At 68.0% G+C, this 21,132-nt stretch overlaps 2 protein-coding genes across 2 annotated transcripts; one reads left to right on the forward strand and one right to left on the reverse strand.

Moving 5' to 3' along the window:
- Positions 1–27: 27 nt before the first annotated feature.
- Positions 28–17,132, forward strand: PCSK7 (proprotein convertase subtilisin/kexin type 7). Its single transcript, XM_042800430.1, has 16 exons — positions 28–60; positions 436–861; positions 1,173–1,307; positions 1,690–1,855; positions 3,088–3,178; positions 3,757–3,811; positions 5,450–5,588; positions 6,192–6,292; positions 10,902–11,069; positions 12,115–12,222; positions 13,207–13,309; positions 14,708–14,864; positions 15,020–15,114; positions 15,245–15,338; positions 15,611–15,728; positions 15,874–17,132. Exons 2-16 carry the CDS (start codon positions 448–450, stop codon positions 16,285–16,287), a joined length of 2,358 nt encoding a protein of 785 aa, XP_042656364.1. The 5' UTR covers positions 28–60; positions 436–447; the 3' UTR covers positions 16,288–17,132.
- Positions 17,133–17,544: 412 nt separating this feature from the next.
- On the reverse strand, positions 17,545–20,482 carry TAGLN (transgelin). The gene is made up of 5 exons (XM_042800431.1): positions 20,353–20,482; positions 18,723–18,922; positions 18,431–18,608; positions 18,233–18,335; positions 17,545–18,091 (listed from the first exon to the last, which is right to left on the reverse strand). The coding sequence occupies exons 2-5, from the start codon at positions 18,900–18,902 to the stop codon at positions 17,950–17,952; spliced, it is 603 nt and encodes a 200-aa protein (XP_042656365.1). The 5' UTR covers positions 18,903–18,922; positions 20,353–20,482; the 3' UTR covers positions 17,545–17,949.
- Positions 20,483–21,132: the final 650 nt, after the last annotated feature.

Consider the following 21,132-nt stretch of genomic DNA (forward strand, 5'->3'; position numbering starts at 1 on the left):
CGCGCCCGGATGTGACGTTGCTGTCAGCGGCCGCGGATATCCGGCGGCGGCGGCGGCCCGGTGAGTGGCGGCGGCGGGGAGGGAAGAACGGGACGGGACGGGACGGGACGGGACGGGGCTCCCGCTCCCCGCCCCGGGGCTCCCGCAGCTTCGTCCTCCCGCGGCGTGAGGCCCGGGCCACGGTTCAGGCAGCGCGGGGTGTGCCCTGGCCCGGGGCCGCCAGCCCGGCAGCGCCTCGGACGCGGCCCGGCCCGGGCGCAACTCCTTGGCCGGGCTTTCCCCGGGAAGGGGATCACGGCGGTGCTGGGGGGGGTCGCGGGGAAGCCCCGGTGCCGGCGTTGCCTTCTGGGAGCCGCGGGACCCCGAGGCGCGGCCGCGGCCCCGTCCCGCGCCGGGAGAGGTTCTCACTGTTTTTCCTTTCCCCGCTGTTCGCAGCCCGCCTGCCCAATGCCGCTATGGAGCGCGGGGCTGGAGGCCGCGCTCTGCCTCCACGCCTGCCTGTGGCTGAGCGCCGCCGGCGTCCCCCCCGCCTCGCCCCGCGGGCCGGCCTGCGGCGGGGGGCTCAGCTGGGCCGTCAGCCTGGACGGGCCCGACGACGAGCTGGAGCAGCGGGCGGAGGAGCTGGCCCGCAGCGCCGGGCTGGTCAACGCTGGCCGCGTCGGCGAGCTCAAGGGCCACTACCTCTTCACCTACCAGCCCGGCGGCCGGGTGGCCGGCCAGCCCGAGGCCGTCAGGAGGTCGGTGGATGCTTTGCTGGCGCAGCACGGCAGCGTGCGGTGGCACTCGGAGCAGAAGCTGCTGAAGCGCTCCAAGCGCAGCCTGCGCTTTAACGATCCCAAATACCCCCAGCAGTGGCACCTGGTGAGTGGGGGTTGTGCCGGCGGGTGTGGGACGCTTTCCCTCCCTGCACCAGGCCGACAGCTCGCCGTGGTACCGGGAGGAGGTGGCGCCTGCCGGGCTGGGGGGGTTTCAGCCGGAGCACGGTGTCAGTGCTGGGCGCTCCGTTCAGCGGCTGCTCGCCCACCGCCTCCAGCCAGCCTTCTGTGACTCCTCCCTGCGTGCCCCGCACGCTGTAGCCAGCACGCCCCAAAGCTCTGGGACCCCCTTTTCCTCACAGCTGACGCCCCCCTCCGCTTTTCCTCCCCCCCCTCGCCGCCCTTTCCGGCGCTTAGAACAACCGCAAGAGCCCCGGGAAGGACATCAACGTCACAGGCGTCTGGGAGCGGAACGTGACGGGGCGCGGCGTGACGGTGGTGGTGGTGGACGACGGCGTGGAGCACACCATCAAAGACATACAGCCCAACTACGTGAGTGCCGGCGCGGCGGCGGGAGGCTGCGAGGGCAGGGTGGGGGCCGGGCAGGGCCTGTCCTGTGCCGTCACCCCGGGCCCGGCTGGGGTGGGCAGCACCAGCGGCAAAGCTTTCCCTGGCACATCGTGCACCCCAGCGGCAGGGTTAGCAGCCCTGGCGCTGCCTGCGGGAGCTGGCCTCCCCCCTGAGCTGCTAAAGCTGCCTCTGCTGGGCCCGCTCCCACAGCAGCAGGGAGCAGTGTTGAGCTGCAGGCCTGTGGGGAAGCAGCCGCTAAGCTCCCGTGACTCCCACGCTTTGGCCTGTGGCGCACGCTCTTCGCTCCTGCTTTTCCCAAAGGGAGGAGAGCAGAGTTCTGAGCTGTGGCCGTGGCTCTTTCCAGAGCCCGGAAGGCAGCTATGACTTGAACTCCAACGATCCCGACCCTATGCCTCACCCTGACGAGGAGAACGGCAACCACCACGGGACCCGCTGCGCCGGGGAGATCGCTGCCGTGCCCAACAACAGCTTCTGCACGGTGGGAGTTGCCTACGGGAGCCGCATCGCGGGTACGTGCGTGCCGCGGCGCCCCGGCGCGCTGCGCTCCTGCCTGCCTCGGCCCCTCTCTGGTCTGTCCGGTGCCGCGGGAGGGGTGGCCCCGAGGCAGCCGCTGCCTTGCTGGGCCGCCGTGGCCTCCACTGCCTCCGGAGCGCTCACACTCCTTCACGGAGGGAGCTGAGAGCTCTGTGCAGGGCAGGATGTGGTGGCAGCACAGCAGGGTCCCGGGCTCCAGCCAGCCTGGGAGGCTGCGGGCAGAGCTGCTCGCCAAGCCCTGCTGGCAGAAGGAAAGATCCTAACCGCGGCGCGGGGCTGAGGGAGGGTTTCATCCTGGGTCGCTCAGGCAGAACCTGGCACCTCTTCGGGGCTCGGGTCTCCGGAGCAGCACAGCGGGGCAGCCTCAGCTCTGCGGGGGGACAGCGGAGCAGTTCTGTCCCAGCAGCCTGGGGCCGCGGCAGGGACAGCCCACGCAGCCCCGTCGGCTCGGCTGCGACAGCGAAAAGCCGCGCGTGCTGTGCCAGGCGAGAGCTGAGGCGGGTGGGCGGGTGCACTGTTTATAAATAGGCCTCGTTGGGATGCATGCCTGCTTTCCGTTTGTAACATCCTTTGCCAGCCTACACCATGAGGCAGAGCGGTAATTATCAATGGTTTGGGTCACTGAAAACTCACTGTGGAGCCCTTCGTGGGCTTTGATGGACAAGTGGCCTCGGCCTCCTGGTCGGAGCACAGTAGTCGGGGTGTCCCCTGTCCCTTGAGCCCTTCCCTCGGCAGTCCCAAAGCGATGGCTCGCTGTTTGGCAGTGTGGAAGGGGAAGCAATTGGTCCCGACAGGGGACCGGCCCTGAAAAGCAGCGGGTTCGTTGGGGGTGGGATGAGAGGAAGCCCCTGGGGAGCTGCGCTCTGGGTCAGGGGGCTGCGGGGCGCACGGGGGTAAGCCCGGGTGCTGTTTGGTTGCACTGTCACCGTCACCAACTTGGTTCTGGCAGTGGGACAGGAGGCCTTGCTGGGCGGAAAGGCCACGTCCAGCGGAGGACGTGGAGCTGCGCGTGAGGGCGCAGCTACAATCCCTCACACAGATCCAGCCCCTGCGGACTGATCTGCAGGGTTGGAGCTCGAGGGGGTCTGGTTCCGTCAGGCCGGGAGCGTGGGCGTCCCCGCTGCGAACCTGCCAAGGCATTTGTTTGCACTCTTACACAGCTTGCCGCAACCAGCTGCGGTCACCCGCCTTGTCCTTTGTCCTGCAGGCATCCGAGTGCTGGACGGGCCCCTCACCGACAGCATGGAGGCCATCGCCTTCAACAAGCACTATCAGATCAACGACATCTACAGCTGCAGGTGAGCCCCGAGGGGACCCCGCACCGCGCCACGCCACGCCGACACCCAGCGAAGGGCCGCGGGCCCCATGCTGCCTGGGGAGGGCTCACGGCTCGTGGCGGAACGTTCCCACCAGGCCCTCGAGGGGGTCTGCGCCCGGGCCCGGAAGGTGCTGCGCTCTGTTACTGCTGCTAAGAGTAACGTCCGTGTTCCTGTGACTGGAGAGCTGGCTGTGCTCGGCGCCTGCGGTCGCGAGGCCTTTCTGCTGCGGGCTGGCTGAGCTGGAGGGGCGCCGTGCCCCCCGCCGTGGTCAGGGAGCCCCGGCTGAGCCGCGTGACCGGGACTGGAATGCGTGAGAAGCTGGTGCTTAAACAAAAATCAAACGTTTTGTCCGTTGGAATCTGACCCGGGGGCACACTACAAACACAACAGCGATATCCCAGCAGCGAGGGGCCAGCCCGATGGATGGGAAAGTACAGCGCCCTCCGATCCCAGTCGCGGTGCTGGGAGTAGCTGGTGGCTGCTTGTAGCTCCCTGGAAGGGAAGAGTTGCTAACTGCGACTCCTGGGGCGGTCACTTCATGGTGTCTCTCTTTGCAGCTGGGGTCCAGATGACGATGGGAAAACTGTGGATGGCCCCCATCAACTGGGAAAGGTAAAAACCAGTCCCAGCAGCACGGGTCACCCCTGGGCTGGCCCTGCAGTGCTTGTGGCTTCTCGCCTGCCTGCGCAGGCGAGGGGGGACGTGGCTGTGGCGCAGCGCACGTTTGTTCGCTTCCCTCGCTGCCAGCAGAGGTGTTGCATGTCGCCGTGCGGCGGGGAGAGGTGACGCTGCTGCGGGAGGGCAGCGTTCCGGCAGGATTAGACGAGCTTTCCAAGGAGAGAGGCCGGTTCCAGCGGGAAAACGCTCTTTCGCCACCTGCGGTGTTATTCTGACAACTTTGGCAACCCGAGGGGCGCTCTCTGCTCGGGAGACTGAGCACCCCCGGTGCTAAGGGCGGCTCTCAAGGCGGGGAGCGCGCCTTCGAACGCGGGCAGTGAATAAGGGGCTGGGGACCACGGCGGGAGGAAGACTCAGAGCTGAGGCTGCTCCGTCCCGCGCCGTCACGGTGTGCTCGCAGCGCCCGAGCTGCGCCTGGCCGGCCTGGGCCTGGCTCTGGCTCCCGCTAGCCAGGGGTCGCGGAGGGGCCCCCGCAGCTGGCACCGCGTTGCTCCTGGGACGTGGCCCTGCTTTATTCCTCTTTGGCTTGGCAGCCTTTTGCTGTACTTCTCTAACCGCGAGACGGCAGTTACTGTGCTGTTCAGAGCGACGCTGACAACTGAGCTAGCGGTTCACGGTGACAAACGGCTTCCAGTTCTGCCAGTTTCTCTATTCTCTCCCTGCATGCACAGACAGCTGTAACAAGCTCTGGGACCCAGAGCCCAAGCAAAGCTTGCTTTACCACAGCAGAGCATCTGGAGGGCTCTCTGGCCAACACTGTACGCTCCTTCACCTGCTGAAGGGCGGGCAGGGGAGGGGGGTTGCCTTCTTGCTTGTCCCTCGGCCGCGTGCCCATCTGTTCTCTGGGCAGGAGCGATGTCTGTGCCTGGTGGCGGGCTGGAAATGTGCTTCGCAGGTGGGGCTGGTGCAGTTCTGTTTCTCGGCGAAGGCAAAACCCAAGCGTACGTGGGGGTTGGGGCCTTGCAGAAGGGCAGCAGTAGCCTCTGTCGGCAGGAAAGCCTTGATGCTGCAGAAGAGCCGGCTCCGGAGTGAGCCCTGCTGAAGTGGGGAGGGCTGGGCCTGCTGCCTTTCCTCTGGAGCTCAAACGCTGGCCAGTCGATGTGATTGCCTGGAAGGTTGCTTTTCCTTCTTCTCTTCTCATTTTTAACGCAGAATCGGCTTCAAATCACAGTGAGCTATAGGTTGGCTGTTCCCAGGCGTGGGCCGCGTCGCTGCCTTCGTAACGCACTCGCTCTGGGATCGCGGTGTCGGGTTGGGGCTGTAATAGGCACAACTCCCTGTCCCTGCCAGCCGGGTGACACGTGGCCCGGAGGGGTTGTGGCTGGCCCCGCTCTCAGCCGCGTACTGGGCCGGGCTGGCTCTCGCAGCATGGACTTTGGTTGCTGGGGGGGGTGGGGGGTGCTGGGACTCATCTTTCCAGCACACCCCGGAGCAGTCTGCGGGGCAAACGCTTCCCCAGCTCGGGCGAGGCGCACGCATCGGTCTGTGCCCTGCTCCCCCCACGGCCACGCGGGCCCGCCGTGGCGGCTGGCAGAACCCCCCCGGGGCTCAGCGCCGCTTCCCTCTCCGCAGGCCGCCCTGCAGCACGGCGTGATAGCGGGTCGCAGGGGCTTTGGGAGCATTTTCGTCGTGGCCAGCGGCAACGGCGGGCAGCACAGCGACAACTGCAACTACGATGGTTACGCCAACTCCATCTATACTGTCACGATAGGTGAGCGCGTGTGGCTTCTGCCTCGGTCCTTCCCAGCCTGGAAAAATGACATCATCCCAAAAGCGTAAAACCTGCGCAGCTGGCAGCCGGCGGGATAGTGGGAATCTGTGGGAAAGCGTCTGTCCTCTGGGAGCGGGCATGGCGGCATGCGGAGGGCTGCTGGGCTTCAGCCCTCAGGCGTACCGTTTTCTTTTGACCTCCAGAGCAAGAGGAGGCCGAAGAAACTCCTGCCTGCGCTCAGGCCTCCGTGTCTGGGGCTGTGACGGGCACGCTGCCTCGCTGGGGGAGTGACCTGAAATACAGCATTCCCATCGTGTGTGTTAGAAAAGAAGCGTCTAATCCACTTTCTTGAGGGCGGAAGCTACGTGAGGGCTAGAAGATCTGTGTAATACTAAGCACAGTGGAAGGTTATTTAGTGTGGCTGCCTTCCCTGTAGATCTTTGAGCCGTGAAAAATAGAGGCTTGGGTCCGGTTTCCCTGCCTGGCTCCTGGCGAGTGAGGAAGCCCAGCTGGCAAGACAGGTTGTTCGGGGCTCGTCACCTCGCGGTTTCAGCAGTTGAAACCAAACAGGCTTCCTGTGTCAACGCTTTTGCTTTTCCCCAGGTGCGGTGGATGAGACGGGCTCCATGCCGTTCTATGCCGAGGAGTGTGCCTCCATGTTGGCCGTGACCTTCAGCGGCGGGGACAAGATGATGAGGAGCATCGTGAGTACCACGCAAGGCACGCGTCTTCCCCGGCGCTCCGCTGGCCGCGGGGCTGGAACAGCCCGGTGCAGAGAAGGGACGAAGCTCTGTCCCTTCTCATTGCCACCCGTCTGCCTTCGCCTGGCAGTTGGGTTCCTCCGTGAGGCAGGGAACGAACGTGCTTTTTATCTAGGTCCTATAGAAATAGTGCTCCAAGAGGGAATTTGCTGTTTCTAGTTGCTCCCCGTGTTGGGAATGTCTGCCAGCCCGTAACTGGTGGTGCGGTGACCCTCCCTCTGCCAGCCCACGGAGTTCCTGGCCCCCAACGCAGATCCTGCCCGTGTCCCATTTGTCACCCCAAGCGCAGGCAAGATGCCAGACCGACAGGGACGGCGACTGCGCTCCCTCACCTCCCTGCCCGGCACCGCTGGGGACTGCGGGCAGACGTCGGGGGCCGCTTGCCCGGCCCCCAGGACATCCCTCCGCACTGTGCCCCCGGGGCGTGCCGGTCCTGGCTCAGCCTCAGGGACAGCCGGCAGAAGATGAGCTTTACCCCAGCAGCGTGTGCCCCTTTGGCACAGCGGGCGGCCTGGAGCGAGACTCCCGTGCTGCTGTGGGCTTTCCTGAGGAGAAAGGGGCAGGGGCGGCTGCGGCTCAGCCCTGCGGGGGCTGCGGCTCGCCCGGCCCAGCCAGCCCCCCCGGCCTCTGCTCCGAAGGGATGCGGGAGCACGGACGAGCACGGAGGGCTGGGAGCAGCATCAGCCTCTTTCAGCTACTTGGCCCCAGCTCCTTCTCTGTTCTGGCATGTGTGCCTCTCCCAGCTGAACTTCTCAGAATATTTTTATCTGCTTTTCCTTTTTTTGCCAAAAAATGACTTCTTGTCAACAAAATGTCCTTTTTGCCGGAGCCAAGCAGCAGGGCTTGTTTTCACCGGCCCCGGGCCTGACCCGGCGTGTTCCTCCCTTGGTGCTGGTGCGCTCGGGGGGCTGTTGGGCCACCCAGCCCGTGGTCGTGTCCTGCGGTGCCGGTGGGGACTGCAGAGCCCAGCCCGCCCTGGGGCAGCTTGGGGTGACTGTCACGGGCTCCCAGGCCTGGCTCTTTGGGGTTGGGTTGTCCCTGGCCTGCCGGGCACCGGGAGGATCTCCCGTCGGGACGGGCAGTTCCCAAAGGCACTTTCCTGGCAAAGCCAGTGGGGCAGCGAAGGCGCAGCGGCCGCTCGGCACCAGGAGTGGGTGGCGGGGGGGGGGGCGGGTCCGGGGGACCCACGGGCGAGGGACGGTGCCCAGGGTGCCCCTGTGAGCAGGGACGTGCGGCAGTGGCTCTGTGCCTGCCAGAGAGAAGCTGAATCCAGGCCTGTCAAACAGGCTTCCCCGCCTGCTGGGAAAACCGGGGGAACCGGGAGAGCCCCTCAGCCATCTGGCTGGGACTCGGCAAGCTCCCCTCGCAAAGCGGAGCCAGGGCAGGAATCCGTGCCTAACCGTGGCACGGCACAATCTGCCTGGAGCGATGGCTCGGCTCGTGGGGCAGGGAAGGCAAAACCCAGAATGGCGCTAATTTTTCCTTTCAGAAATAACTGCAGTTGTCCCAAGCTGGCTTGGAAAATACTGACGCTGGGAAAAAAGGAAACGGCAGCCAAGCAAGGGCTCTGCTGGGCTATCAGCAGGAGTTACAGAGTTTGGGGTTTATGTCTGGCTTCCCCCAGGCCTGGTGCTAGTGCGTTGAGGGTCTCAAACGCCCCTTCATGCCACGTACTGGCCCTGTGGGACACTAAGGCGGGAGCTGGGATTCCATCAGGGAGCCAGGACGAGATGCCGCGCGTAGCCCAGGCACAGCGTGTGCCGGAGAGCCGTCCTGCTGCTTTGCCATACCGCCTTCGCCCCTCTAGCGAGCCCGTGCCACGTTGAAACTCACCCGCCCCTTCTCCTGGAGGATGGTCTGTTCCTAAATGCCCTTTAACTGAGCTTTGGTGCTGCCAGGAGTTAACTTCTCGGCAGCCATCTGCTGGGTTTTTTTCTTCCACCAGACTATAAACTTTGTGTGGTTTCCTTAATGGGAAGAATTTAACGCGGCTTCTGGCACTAGCTGCATTTCCTACTGAAAGTTTATGCTGCTCAGGGTGTTCTTTGGAGGACGTGCAGCGTCCGGGCGCAGGCTGGAGTTGTTAACAGCTGGCAGAACGTTGGAGTCAAGCGTGGAAGGGAACAAAACCTACAGCTTTGGCAGCGCAGGCTGTCTCCCCCATGGGGAGCACAGGGCGACGGGCACGTTTGGTTTGCGGTCAGGTGGCAGAACTTGGGGACCTCCCGACGCCTCTTCAGAGGCTCCGTGTGCTCCACAGCCCCGCGTGGTCCCTCTGCAGAGGCTGTGCCGGCGTGACGCTGGGGTCGGCAGTGAGGATGAGGAAGGTCCCGAGCCGTAACTGCCTTGTGTTTCCCCCGGAGCTGCTCAGTTCAGGCCCATGCCTCTCTCCCTGAAGGAAGCTATCCGCGTTCGTCGCCTCTCGACTGGGATGCGTTGTCCCTGAAAGGAGGGTCTCCCAGCCCTCTGGTCGGTGCGCGGGAGGTTCCCCGTGAGTGGCGGCTCTCAAGCAGCAGCCGCTCGTTCGGTGGGTGTTTTGGTCCTACGGCAGCACGGCTCTGCGCGCGTGTCCAGAGCACCCCGGAGAACATTGGCGGTGTTGGGCCTGGGGGGTGCGTGCCTCTCCCTGCTGCCTTTCTCGGAGCTGTCACCTCCAAAGGCCCCGGGGGGGGGCGTGGGCTGAAATCAGAAGTTTCTCACCGGAGCTGCTCCAGGCGCTGTGGCCGAGCTGGCTGCGAGCAGGGGCGAGGGGAGCGGTGCCTGCCCGGGACCCTGCCGTGCCCTGGCTCTTGCTCCTGTGGGCCGGCGCGGTGCGGAGCTGCCGTTCCCCGGCCTTGGCGAAGCGCCGTGCGGACGGTGGCTGCACAGCTGCTCCCCTGCCCTCGCCCTGGGCAGCAGCAGCAGCAGCCGGAGCCACTCAGCTCGGGGCGTCCCAGCTCGGGGCTGCGCCTCGGCGGGGGAGCTGCAGCGTTGTCCTTCCCACCGCCTTCTGCTTTTTGCTGGGTACCTGCGTCCCGGCCAGGAGCTGTCGGGGAAACGTTTCCAGGTTTTTCAGCAGCGAATCCCTGCCCCAGTGCCCCGCTCTGGTTGTTGTTCTGGTCTTGGCTGGGGGAGGATGACGGGACGGATCTCTGGCTGCCCCTCCTGTCTCCCAGCCTGATCTCGGCAACCGCAGAGAGAAAGAAAGCTCGTGTGCTGCAAATTCCTCCCTCCTGCCTGGGGGGAAGCTGCCCGTGCTGGCAGACTGGACAGGTCAGACGTGATTCATGCAGGCAGGACCATCTCCCCGTGTCTTCACTCCGGATGGGGGGGTCCTTGGGCACCCAGAGAACTTTCTCATTTAGTCTGAAAGCCTTGAACGATGGGGAGCAGGCTCTGGGTGCCGGCCTCAGTGTGCTGCCCCAGCTCACCTTCCCCCACCCGTGTGTCCCTGCGGTCGCAGAGAGGCAGGAGCGTCCCTGGGCTCAGCCGCAGTCCCTCCTTTGCCTCCCGACAGCACAAACCTCTCGGGACGGGGTGCGCGGGCGCGGCATGAGTCTCTGCGGTGCCCTTTAAAGGCCGCCAGGTGCCCCGGCGCGCTGCGAAGCCCAGCTCTGTGGCGCAGCAGTGCTCTCCCCTGCCAGGGCTGGCGTGCTCCGATTCCTGCCCTGTGCCAAACCTCTCCCGGCCCGGAGGCTTTCCCATCTGTTCACCGGGGGCAGATGGCGCTGGGGCAGGCGCGCCGAGCGGAGAAAGAGCAGGGAAAGGTGCTGCTGGCTGCAGAAAGCACCTTGTCATTGCCAGGGCAGCAGGGCCTGGGTTAGCTCCCCTCTCCCTCAGGACAGTCGCCTCGTCCTGAGGCAGAGAAGGTTTTTACTGTCCTCAGCAAATAATAACCAGGCGCCCCTGAGGGCCCTTGGCGCTGGAGGAGAGGGACCCAGGCTGCCGGGGAGAAGAGACCGAGTCAGCAGCTCTCACTCCCAGCTTTCCAAGCCTCCCCTTCACATGTCTGGCCAGCCCGGGGGGTGGGGATCTTCTCCTTCTCATCAGGCCTGTGGTAGAGCATCAGCAATTAGGTGCGCACTGCTGACGGAAATGTGCGAGCAGATCAGCGCTGCGGGGCTGTCCAGACCCCCCCCCCCCCGCAGGCTGTGCCCCACTCTGCGTGCTGTCGGGGTGCTCTCGCGGTACGTGAGGACCCTGGCCCCCGCGTGGGGCACCCGGGCTGCCCTCGCTCGCCAGCCCCCCGCTCTCTGCCAGGAGCACGGCTGCTGGCCCTGCTCCCACCTGTCGTGCTCACTCGTTTCCTAGCTGTGTCCGGGGTGATGATGGGGGGGAGGCTCAGAGCCCCCGTCTCTCGTGCCCTTTGCATAGCGTGGGGGTCACGCTATCCTGCGTCCCCGGGGTTTTGCTGGTGGTTGTGTCGCAGGCTGAGCGTGGGCTGCCGGGGGAGCTGGCGTGGCGAGGGCACAGCTCGGGGACTGGCTGCTCAGTTGCCCGAGTACCTGTCCCAGCCACCCCGGCACGGCGAAGAGCGGCAGTGACAGGAGGCCTCTCTGCTCTTTCTCGGAAGGTGACAACAGACTGGGATTTGCAGAAGGGCACGGGCTGCACGGAGGGCCACACAGGGACGTCCGCTGCCGCTCCGCTCGCAGCCGGCATGATCGCGCTGATGCTGCAGGTGCGGCCATGTCTCACCTGGCGAGACGTCCAGCACATCATTGTCTTCACCGCCACCAAGGTGCGTGGCCTTCTCTCCTCCCTCCCCTCCTCTCCCCTCCCCTCCCCTCCCTCCCTCCCTCCCTCTCTCCTACAGGGATGCTGCAGGATGGCCGAGGTCCTGCTGTGCGCATCCTTGTTTATGTCTTCCTGCCCTGCAATAAATCTCTTGGTTGTCTGGCTCCCAGCAGAGAGATTGCGTTTTCCCCTCGCCCCTCCTTCCTCCCAGGAATGCGGCTGAGGCGTTTTCCTCTGTCGTGATAATAAATGGGGGATTTGCCTCAGGAATGCCTCCCTCTGCCAGCGTACAGGACTTTCAGGGGCTCACGGTGCCGGGGCATGCATCTCTGCAGTGCCGCCGCGCAGTCCGTGCAGTGGGAAAGCGAGGAGCTCTGCCTCTGGCCTTTCCTCGGGCTCCCCAGAGGGTCGGGCTCTTGGGAACAGATGGAACAGAGAGCTTGGCAGCGAGCGCAGCCCCCTCGCTCGGCCCCGACCCCAGCACAGCTTCGCTGCGGAGAGTGGGAGTGGGAACTGGCTGGAGCTGCCCGATTGGGCTCAGGGACGGGGCTTCTTCCCCACCCCTCTGGGGAGCAGGCGGCCGTGTCCAGCTAACGCTGCACTCGCTTTGGCACAGGGCAGTGTTTCCCACCACTGCAAGCCAGCGCTGCCGGAGCAGCACAGCCCGATAAGTGATGGGACCCAGATCTGTCCTGGCCCAGCTCTTGTTGATTTAAAGGACTTGGTTCCTTCTCCCCAAGGGTTCTGCCGTTCCCCAGGCTGTGGCTTGGGCAGCAGGGAGCAGCTGGGATGTTTCAGAGCGCAGGCATTCGTGCCCTTTTGTGCTGTCTGATTTCCTTTCTGAGGAGCTGGGAAGCCCGTTTGTTCTGGGACTTGCTTCAAACAAAGGTCAACCTGTTTCTTTCTAATAAGGCCACGAGGGTTTGATTCCCCACTGTTGCGGGCAATGTCTGAGTCTCCTTCCCTTCGGGCCCGGGTCGGTTTGCTCTGGGTTTGCAGGGCTGCCCGTGCCGCCCAAGGTAACGAGCCTGTCCTGCGTTTCTTTTCAGTACGAGGATCGTCACGCCAAGTGGGACATCAACCAGGCCGGCTTCAGCCACAGCCACCAGCACGGCTTCGGCTTGCTGAACGCCTGGAGGCTGGTGAACGCTGCCAAGGTAGCTGCCCTCCCCGAGGCAGGCATGCCCGCTGCCGGGACGGGTCCTGTGCCGGCAGCGCTGGGGGGTGACACCCTTTTCGTTCGGGGCCAGCGCTTTGGCCATCGCCCTGCCGGCCCTCGCTGTAAGGCTGCTTTTGGTATGAAGTCATGCGGCTTTCGGCAGTGCCTGAAACCTGCCCCCGAGCTGCTGCGCTCTCAGCACTATATATAGCCATGGGCCAGAGCCTTCGCTGGTGGGGGACGCCAGCTCTGATTCATGGCTCGGGGAGTTTCGTCAGCAGCCCCAGCGCCTTCCTCCCCGCGCAGCCGGCTCCCGGGAGCACAGCATGCCCCGGGGAAGCAGCAACTGCCAGCCGGCAGCTCTGGGCTCTGCTGGGGCTGCCGAGGGCGTGCTGTGGCCGGAGGAGGCAGGGGCATCCCCGTCTCTTCCTCCCTGTGCCTCCAGTCGCACGGAGACCGGCGCGCATCCCTTTGCCACGCGGTCCTCGCTCGGGCGCAGGGCACCGCGCGGTTGTGCCGGGCCGCTGCCGCTCGCCAGCAGCACCCCCAGTCCCACAGGGCTTGGAGGCTGCTCTCTCTCCCTGCGGGGCTTTGGGTTCTGCTGCGTTTCCTGCCCTGCTGCGCCTGGGGTTGGAACGGGGCGGCTTCGAGGAGCCCCTCAAAGCCACCCGGGTGGTGGCAGAGACAAACCCAGAGCTGGGGAGCCCCGAGTCCGGATCGGTGCCTCCAGCCCGCTTCCTTCCGCTCCCGGGCCCGAGGGCACCCCTCCGAGCCCCACGGCGCTCGCTGCAGCCCGTGCCTGCTGCCTGGGTCTGCGTGGCCCCGGGCAGCGTCGGGAGAGGCCCCTTGGCCCGGGGCCATGGCCACACGCAGTGCGGGTGCTACGGGCGGGAGCAGCTTGCAGCGGTGGTGGGAGATCGAGAGATGGACGTGCAGGGAGGGTGCAACCTGGTGCTGAAGCCTCTCGCCTTTCCCCTGGCAGATCTGGGAGTCCGTCCCGTACCTCGCCTCATACGTGAGCCCCGCGCTGAAGGAGGGCAGGAGCATCCCGTTACTCCCGCAGGAGCTGGAGGTCTCCTGGAATGGTAAGAGCAGGCGTGCCACGTGAGAGCACGTGCTCGTACTCGCCGAGGCCGGGGATCCAGCCCGTTCCCACTGGCACGGGGCACGACTGGGCACGCTGACAGCCTGGCAGGGCACGCCCTGGGCTGGCTGAGTCCACAAAGGGGTTAAGCGTTGGGCTGCCTGGGCTTTTCCCTCCCTCTGTCTCCCCAGGGGATCTGTGTGGAGTGGTGCGGTCCCCTCCCCGTACCTCCATCCGCAGATTGATGGCTTTGGGGAGCCAGACAGGCATTACAGAGCGTGGCCAGGCTGGGCAGCGGCCAGACCTGCTCCTCTGGCTTTGACCATTTTAGGGAATGCTCCAGCTCCCGACTTGGCCAGCCTCTGTCCACACAAACAAGGCGCTGCTCCGGCTGCTACCAGCGGGAAGGAGAGCTCTGTCCCAAGCCCCTCAGGCTCTCGGGCTGGGCGCAGCAGCTGGCACCGAGGCTGGGCTGCCGGCCCCCCTCCCTGTCCCACCAGAGACGCTGTCCCGGGGGCCTGGCCCTGCACCCCTCGCTGCCCCAGCTGCAGAGGCGCTGGGGGTTGGCAGCCCCCAGAGGCTGTTCCCCAGGCCAGAGGGCCCCTGGCAAGAGCCTGGAGCTCAGCAGGCCGGCACCCCCTCGCAGGTGGCCATGGCCCTCCCCTCCTTGCTGCGGGGGTGCTGGGCTCGTGCTCTGCCTCGCTCCTGTCCCTGCTTTCCTGGGCTGCTTACCACAGGGGGACAGCGGGGTGACACCCTGCTCCAGGGGCTGGCAGCGGGCTTAGCCCCGCTCTGCCTCTGGGGAGAGGGCCGGGAGTCAGGCAGCTCTTTGTGCCCTAAAAGGCCAGCAGAGTTTGGAAGAGGCAAAAGAGGCACTTTGGAGAAGTGCTCGCAGAGGAATGTGTGTCTGGGAGCAGTACTGTCCCCAGGTGCCACGGGAGCGTGCTGGCCGGCCGCCGCAGGCAGGCTGCTCGGTCCTGGGGTGCGCCTGCCTCCCCTCTTAGGAGAGGTTGGGGAGCACCCACCCGCTGCTCGGCCGGGGCTGCCGGGAGGAGCCCTTTCTCACCATCCTTCCCGGTCCCGGCTGAACGTGGGGCGGGGGCAACGGGCAGAGCTGCGGGCAGAGGGCAGCTGGTACGGGGTGCCGCCCGCACCTCCGGTCCGGGAGGACCTGGGAGCCTCCAGCCCACGTCAGGCAGCCCGAGCACGACGCGGGGTGCCTGGGGGGAGTGTGCCAGAGACGCTTTTCCCTCTGCTAGCCAGGGAGGCGCGTGGGAGGAGGCAGAGACCAGCGTGGGTCCCCCCGGGGGGTGGCACAGCAGCCCCCCCTGAGGCCGCCTGGAAGTGGGGACTCCGTCGGGGCCACCAGCCTCGGCAAACCCCGCCTTCCCTTTCGCAGTCACCGCCGCCGACCTGGAGCTCTCCGGCATGAGAACCCTGGAGCACGTGGCGGTCACCGTCACCATAACCCACCCCCGCCGCGGCAACCTGGAGATCAGGCTCCTCTGCCCCAGCGGCATGATGTCCCTGATAGGGACCACCAGGAGCATGGACTCGTAAGGGCCGGGGGGGACGGGGCGCGGAGGCTCCCGCTGCAGGGCGGGACGCCCAGCCCAGCTGGCCCCGAGCAGGAGGGCCGGGGCCCATGTCCAGCCTCCCGGCTCCGGCTACGTTACCCTCTCACGGGTTGTTTCTCCTCACCCTTTGGCAGGGACCCCAATGGCTTTGCCGACTGGACCTTCTCCACGGTCCGGTGCTGGGGCGAGGAAGCCCAGGGCACGTACAGGCTGGTCGTCAGGGACATTGGTGAGTCCAGGGCTCCCTCACGGGGCGGCGGCGGCAGCGGCGGCAGCTCCGTGCCGCGTCCCGGGGAGCGGCGGCGGGTCCGCTCTGCCCAACGGGAGTTCCCCGCTGCTCCAGCCTGCTTCCTCCCCAGGGGACGAGAGCCTGAGGCCTGGGACCTTGAAGCAGTGGCAGCTGACCCTGTACGGCTCCTCCTGGTCCCCAGCAGAGATGAAGGAGCGGCAGAGGTAGGACACCGCCACCCGGTCTGGGTGGGGAGAGGGGAGCTGGAGGGCATGGGGACGTTGTCCCGCCTCTGTGAGCGGCGCTGCAAGGCGCACGGCGGCGTGAGGCTGCAGCCCGGCCGCTGGCCCTGGGTACCCTCGAGGGGAGCCACCGGCTGTCGAAAACGGCTCTGCTGGCTGGCTCTGGCGTGGGAGGGCAGCCCTCCGCACTGGAAGGGGCACTCGGGAGCCGCTGCGGGCGTTTGGGACCCTCACGGGGTGCCCCTGTCCCCCAGGCTGCTGGAGGAAGCCATGAGCGGGCGGTTCCTGAGCAGCGACTTCGCCCTGCCCTGCCCTCCGGGGCTGGAGATCCCCGAGGAGCAGCGCTACACCATCACGGCCAACACCCTCAAGGTGAGCCTGCCCGTGGGCCGGGGAGCCCCGTCTTCTGCGGGGGCGGGGGGGGGACACCGGAGGGCTGGGAACCTGCCCCGCTGGTCTGCCCCACGCTCTGGGGGGGTGGAGGGCTGTGTTTCCTGAGGGATTTCCTCCTCCGCAGACCCTCCTGCTGTTGGGCTGCTTTGCCGTGTTCTGGACTTTCTACTACATGCTGGAGGTTTGCCTGACCAGGAACAACGTGGGGCTCGACCTGACCTGCAACGGCTCCACCGCCTGCAAGTGGTACCAGCAGGGAGGGAAGCACAGAGCCCTGGAGAGCGGCCTGGAGATGGAGTCCGTGCCGCTCTACCGGGAGAAGGACGATGTCGAGGACGTCGAGACGGAGTGTGAGCACCCGGAGCCTGCCCAGGAGGGCGGGGGGGAGGAGGGGTCCTGGACCCCCACGCACCCCAAACCTTCCAGCGGCGGCAGAGCCGTGAGCTTCGCCGAGGCGGCCGCCGCCGGGGCAGGGTACCTGGGCCGGGAGGCGCCGGCCGAGCTGCTCTCGGAGGCCAGGGAGCAGCAGACGTGCTAGCTGGGGCTGGGGCTTTGGGCTGCGTCCCTTCCGCGGCGCGTCCTCCCCGCGCACGGGCAGCACGGGCTGCCCGCGCCGCCGCGGGCCGTGCCGCTGTGTCCTGCGGGAGGTGGTGTTGGGAGGGGCTCAGAAACGAGGAGAAAGAGTGCTGGTGGTGGAAGGGGAGCCTCCCTTCCCCTCGCTCTGGAAAACAAAGCAAGCCTTAAACGCGTTTCTAGCAGAGCCTGCCCCGCCGTGCCACTCAGGGCTTCCCTCCGTGCGTGGAGCACGGCCCCGCGGCGCCGGCACGGGGCAGCCGCGGCGGAGCCGGGCGCAGAGCCGAGCGGCGCGGGGAAGAAGCGTCGCCTTGTCCCTGGTCTCTGCAGGGCGAGAGCCCGGGGCGTGCGGCGGGGCCCCTGGCAGCCGCCTCTGCAGGCAGGGACCCCCCAGCAGTGTCACTTCCCCCCCGGCCGCGCTGGGAGCTGGCCCCTGCCCACCAGTCCGGCCCAGCTCGGGAGCCGTTCTGCCTGTCTCCAGGCAGCGCTTGCTCCCGGTGCCCCGTGCTGTGACCCCGCCGCCTCCCGTCCCGCGGGCAGGCGACCGCTGCTGCGGCTTCGCAGCACAGGGCAGCCCGGCTTCCTCGGCTTGTGCCCGGGGCCCGGGAGGGCCGAGACCCAGGGTGCTGCCCGCTTGGGGCCGGGAAGGGGAGCTTGAGTTGCTCTGGCAGCGGCTCACCGGCGAGCGGGGCTGGCTTGTTCGTGTGTCTTTGGGTTCGTCGGTTTATTTTTTTAAAGCTGGGGTTTGTTTTTTAATCAGCAACGCCCTTTTGTCTAGCTTTCCAAATAAAGTCTGAAAAAACCCTCCTCTCCCCGCCGCCCCCCGCCCTTCTCCGTCACTCCTCTGCCCTCCCTGCACTTTGGCGCTGTGGAGACGGGAGTCGCCCAGCACCTGCCAGTGGGGTCCCGGGCCGGGGCACTGGGTGTGCCGGTGGCCGCCTGCAGCCCCCCCGTGCCCGGCGCGGGGAGGCGAGGGCTGGGCCGGGGCGCTGGGAAGGAGAGCGGAGGAAGGTCGGTGCTGGGCGTGGGGAGGAGAGGGCAGAGAGCCGGCCGGGCCGGGCAAGCCCGAGCCCCAGGTCTGCCCGTCCCAGCTTTGGAGCTGGAAGAAGGAGCAGAGGTGGCTTAGGTGGCCTGAGCAGCTTTTAGGGGGTGGCTTGGGCCCTCCCGGCACCCCCGGCCCGGGGCGACGGGGCGGGCGGGAGGAAACCGCGTCAGGCCGCGCTAGATGAGTAACCTTTTAATTTTGAGAAGAACGAAGTACAAAACCGAGGCCAATTCTCTTTCCTCCCCGTTCGCAAGGGTCTGTGCAGCGGTGGCGCGGGGCTCGTGCGGGGCTGCGGGCAGGGGGGGTGGCCCCGGGGGCCGGGGCGCGCGCCCTTCCCGCCCGCCGTCCCGGGGGGAGCGGCGGGGCACCCACGGGTGCCGGCGGGAGCGGGGCCGGCTGGCGGCGGGGGCGTGCGAGGCCGGAGGGGAGCGGCTGCCCGGGGCGAGCGCGGCGGGCTGCTTTGCGTCGGCTGGCGTTTCCTTTCCAATAAATACCAATCGGTGCGGGGCGGCTGCGGCGCGCCGGGCCGGGGGGAGCGAGGACGGCGGTCCCGGCCGGGGCGGGGGGCGGCGAGGGGGCTGCCTAGCTGATGATCTGCCGGGGCCGGCCGTAGCTCATCCCCGCCTGTGACGCTCCCTTGTTGCTCCCCATCTGTAAGCCGATGACGTTCTTGCCCTCCTTCAGCTGGCTCTCGGTGAACTCCCGCTTGTGCTCCTGCGCTTTCCTGCGGGGGCGGAGGGAGAGGCCGTGCAGCACCCAACCCCCCCCCCCCCGCAGCCCCTTGCTCCCCGGGGGTGCCCCGGCCACCCTCCCTTCCCAGCCGAAAGCTCGGCGTCCCAGGGCCGCGCCCCCCCCCCCCACTTACTTCATGAACCAGTTGGGGTCCCCGTGGTAGTTCCCGTCGTTCTTGGTGACCGCCAGGCTCCCCAGCGCCATCAGCGTTCTCTGCACCGCCGCCATGTCCTTGGCTGCCGAGGGACGGCGCGGCGTGAGGGCGCGCACGGCACGGCAGCCCCGACCCCCCCGCGCCCGGGTGCCCCCCCACCCGCCCGCCCACCCGCACCTTCGAAGAGGTCGACGGTCTGGAACACGTCCGTCTTGACCACACCGTAGTCCTCGGCCGCCTTGAGGAACTGGGCAATCTGCTCCATCTGCTTGAAGACCATGGTGGGGGGCGTGTCGGGGACCTTGACGGGCTTGGCGCCGTCGGGGTACAGGCTGTTCACCAGCCGGCTGAGGACCTGCCGGCAGAGCAGAGGCCGGGCTCGCCGCGCCGCACCGCGCCGTGCCGTGCCGCACCGCGCCCGCCGCGGGGCTCCCCGCCGGGGCTGGCGGGCGCCCGGCCCCCCACTTACGATGCCGTTCTTCAGCCAGACCTGGAAGCCCAGGCGGCCCCGCTCGGGGCGACCCACCGCCGCCCCGCACTGCGCCACGATCCACTCCACCAGCCGGTCCTCCAGCTCGTCGTCGTACTTCTTCTCGATCTTGGACTGCACGTCCCTGCTCATGCCGTACGCCGGGCCCTTGTTCGCCATCTCTGCGGCGGGTGGGAGACCTGGCAGCAGGACGGGGACCGTCAGGCTGCGGAGCTGCTCTCCCCCGGCTCGGGGACCCCACGGACACCCCGGCACCCCGAGGCGCCCGCCTCCCACCTTGGCGCAGCAAGGACATGCCCTCCTCCCGGCTCTTCCCTTGCCACGCAACGGCCCTTCAGCTCCGTCCAGGCATATTTGGAGGTGAGCGCACCGGCCGTGACCCCCGCAGCCTGCCCGGACTGACTGTCCCCGTCCCGGCAGAGGTGCCTTGGTCCCACGCCCCGGCTCCGGCCATGCAGCCGAGCAGCCTCGTCCCCTTCCCCCGCCTGCTCAGCCACCCGCCAGCTCCTGCTCGGCACGAGCATCCCTGGCATGGCCGTGCCCTCCGGCCGGGGCGGCTGCGCTGCCCCACGGCGTTGCCGAGCAGCGGGGTCCGGGTGGCAGGGTGACCACGGCTGTGGCACGGCATGGTGGCCGCGGTGCCGTGGGGTGGCCTCGGCAGGACAGGTCCCGGTGCCGGGGAGGAGCGCGGTGGCGAGGCGGGAGCCGTGCCCGTGCCCTTGTAAGGCAGAGGCGGCAGGTAGCTGGCCACAGGCAGCGCCGGAGGGTGCCAGGGGGGAGCAGCGCTGCCAGGCGGCCGCCAAGCCCTTGGCAGAGTCGGCCTCGCTCCTCCCCGCACAGCTCCCTGCGTGGCATCGAGCCACTGAGCGCCGGGGCTGTGCCCCCTCCGAGCCGCGTGCCCGGTCCCCGCATCCGCGCCCTGCCGCGGGCTCGCTCCCCGATGCACCCCGGCTCTCGCAGGACGGGCTCAGAGACCCGGCACAGCTCGGTGCGGTGGAGAACGCCGGCCCCGCTTGCTGCCGGTGACGCTGGGGTACCCCACGGGCTCTGGGGGTTATGCTGGGGTACCCCACGGGCCCCCCAGGCAGCCTGTGCCCAGACCCCGAGCACCGCCAGGCACGCCCAGCCCTGCCGCTCCGGGCCCCGGCCCAGGGGGGATTGCCCCCAGACCCCAGCCTCTCCGGGCACGGCTCCCTCGGCCTCACGGCCGTGCCGGTGGCCACCGGTTGCCCCCGGACCCGCCAGCCCCCAGCCCGGCCCCCAGCCCTGCCGAGGCACAGGGCCCAAATGGGGCACGTGGGGGCCGGAGCCGTCCCCCTCCGCGCTGCCCTGAGCCCCCTCTGCAGCCGCGCACCCCCGAGGGCAGCGCGGTCCTGCACCCCGGGGAGCTGCCTCCCCTCCGGGGGACCCCGACCCTCTCACCCGGGCAGCAGCGCCGCAACCCAAGGAGCAGCATCCCCGTCCCGGGGAGCGGCGTCACCATCCCAGGCAGAGGGTCCCCACTCCGGGCAGCAGCACCCCGGTGCCAGGGGCTGGCGTCCCCCACCCTGGGCGCCCACCTTGCTGCCCACCCCCCCCCCCCGCCCCCCGCTCCCGCGGCAGGACTTACGAGCGGCTGCTGAGGGAGGCGCGGGGTGATGCTCTGCGCGGGGGCCAGCACACTGCACGGTGACGAGGCCGACCCTGCGCTAAAAGGCCGGCGCCGGGACAGTGATGTCAGCGCAGCCGGCGGGCCAGCCCCCCCCTGCCCTCCCTCCTGGGGTGCGCCAGCCCCGAGGCGCACCGTGACTCTGGCCCCGGCACCATATTTGGGGAAAGACTCCGAAAATCGGCGACTCAGGCCCGTGCCTGAGCATTCCCCGCGTTCCTCCACCCCAGCGGGTTCGGGGGCAGGCAGGAAGCGGGGCCGGGGGCTGATGGAGTAAGTCCTTTTATAGCCAGGCGCTCGCCCGGCCGCCGAGGGGTTCTGCCCTGACTTCATGGCTGGTTTCCCCGTGCGCTCACCGCCGGGGAGCTGGGGCGGCGAGCGGCCGTTCCTGGGGGGCTGCTGCGGGGGCGCGGCCGCCCCGCCGGGGCTGCCTGGGGCCGAGCGGCGAGGCTGCGGGCACCCAGCGTGCCAGGGCACCCCACCGCCGTCCCCCGGGTCCCCCCTGCGCACCAGCCCGCCCCGGGGGGGGGGGGGGGGGGCCAAGGCTCAGCGAGGCACGAGCACCCTGCGCTGGGGTGCCGTGGGGAGCCCCAGGACCCCCGCCGGCCGCGAAGCGGGACGTCCCCGCGCATCCCTGACCCCGCTGCGGCCGGTGGGATGGAGGAGGCGGCGCTGCCGCAGAGCCCGCTGTCCCCAGGGACCCCCCCCTCCGCCCCTCGGGGACCCCCCCCAGCCCCCAGG

Source organism: Tyto alba, unplaced genomic scaffold (assembly GCF_018691265.1).
Source record: "Tyto alba isolate M040663 unplaced genomic scaffold, T.alba_DEE_v4.0 Super-Scaffold_32, whole genome shotgun sequence".
NCBI classification, from domain to species: Eukaryota; Metazoa; Chordata; class Aves; order Strigiformes; family Tytonidae; genus Tyto; species Tyto alba.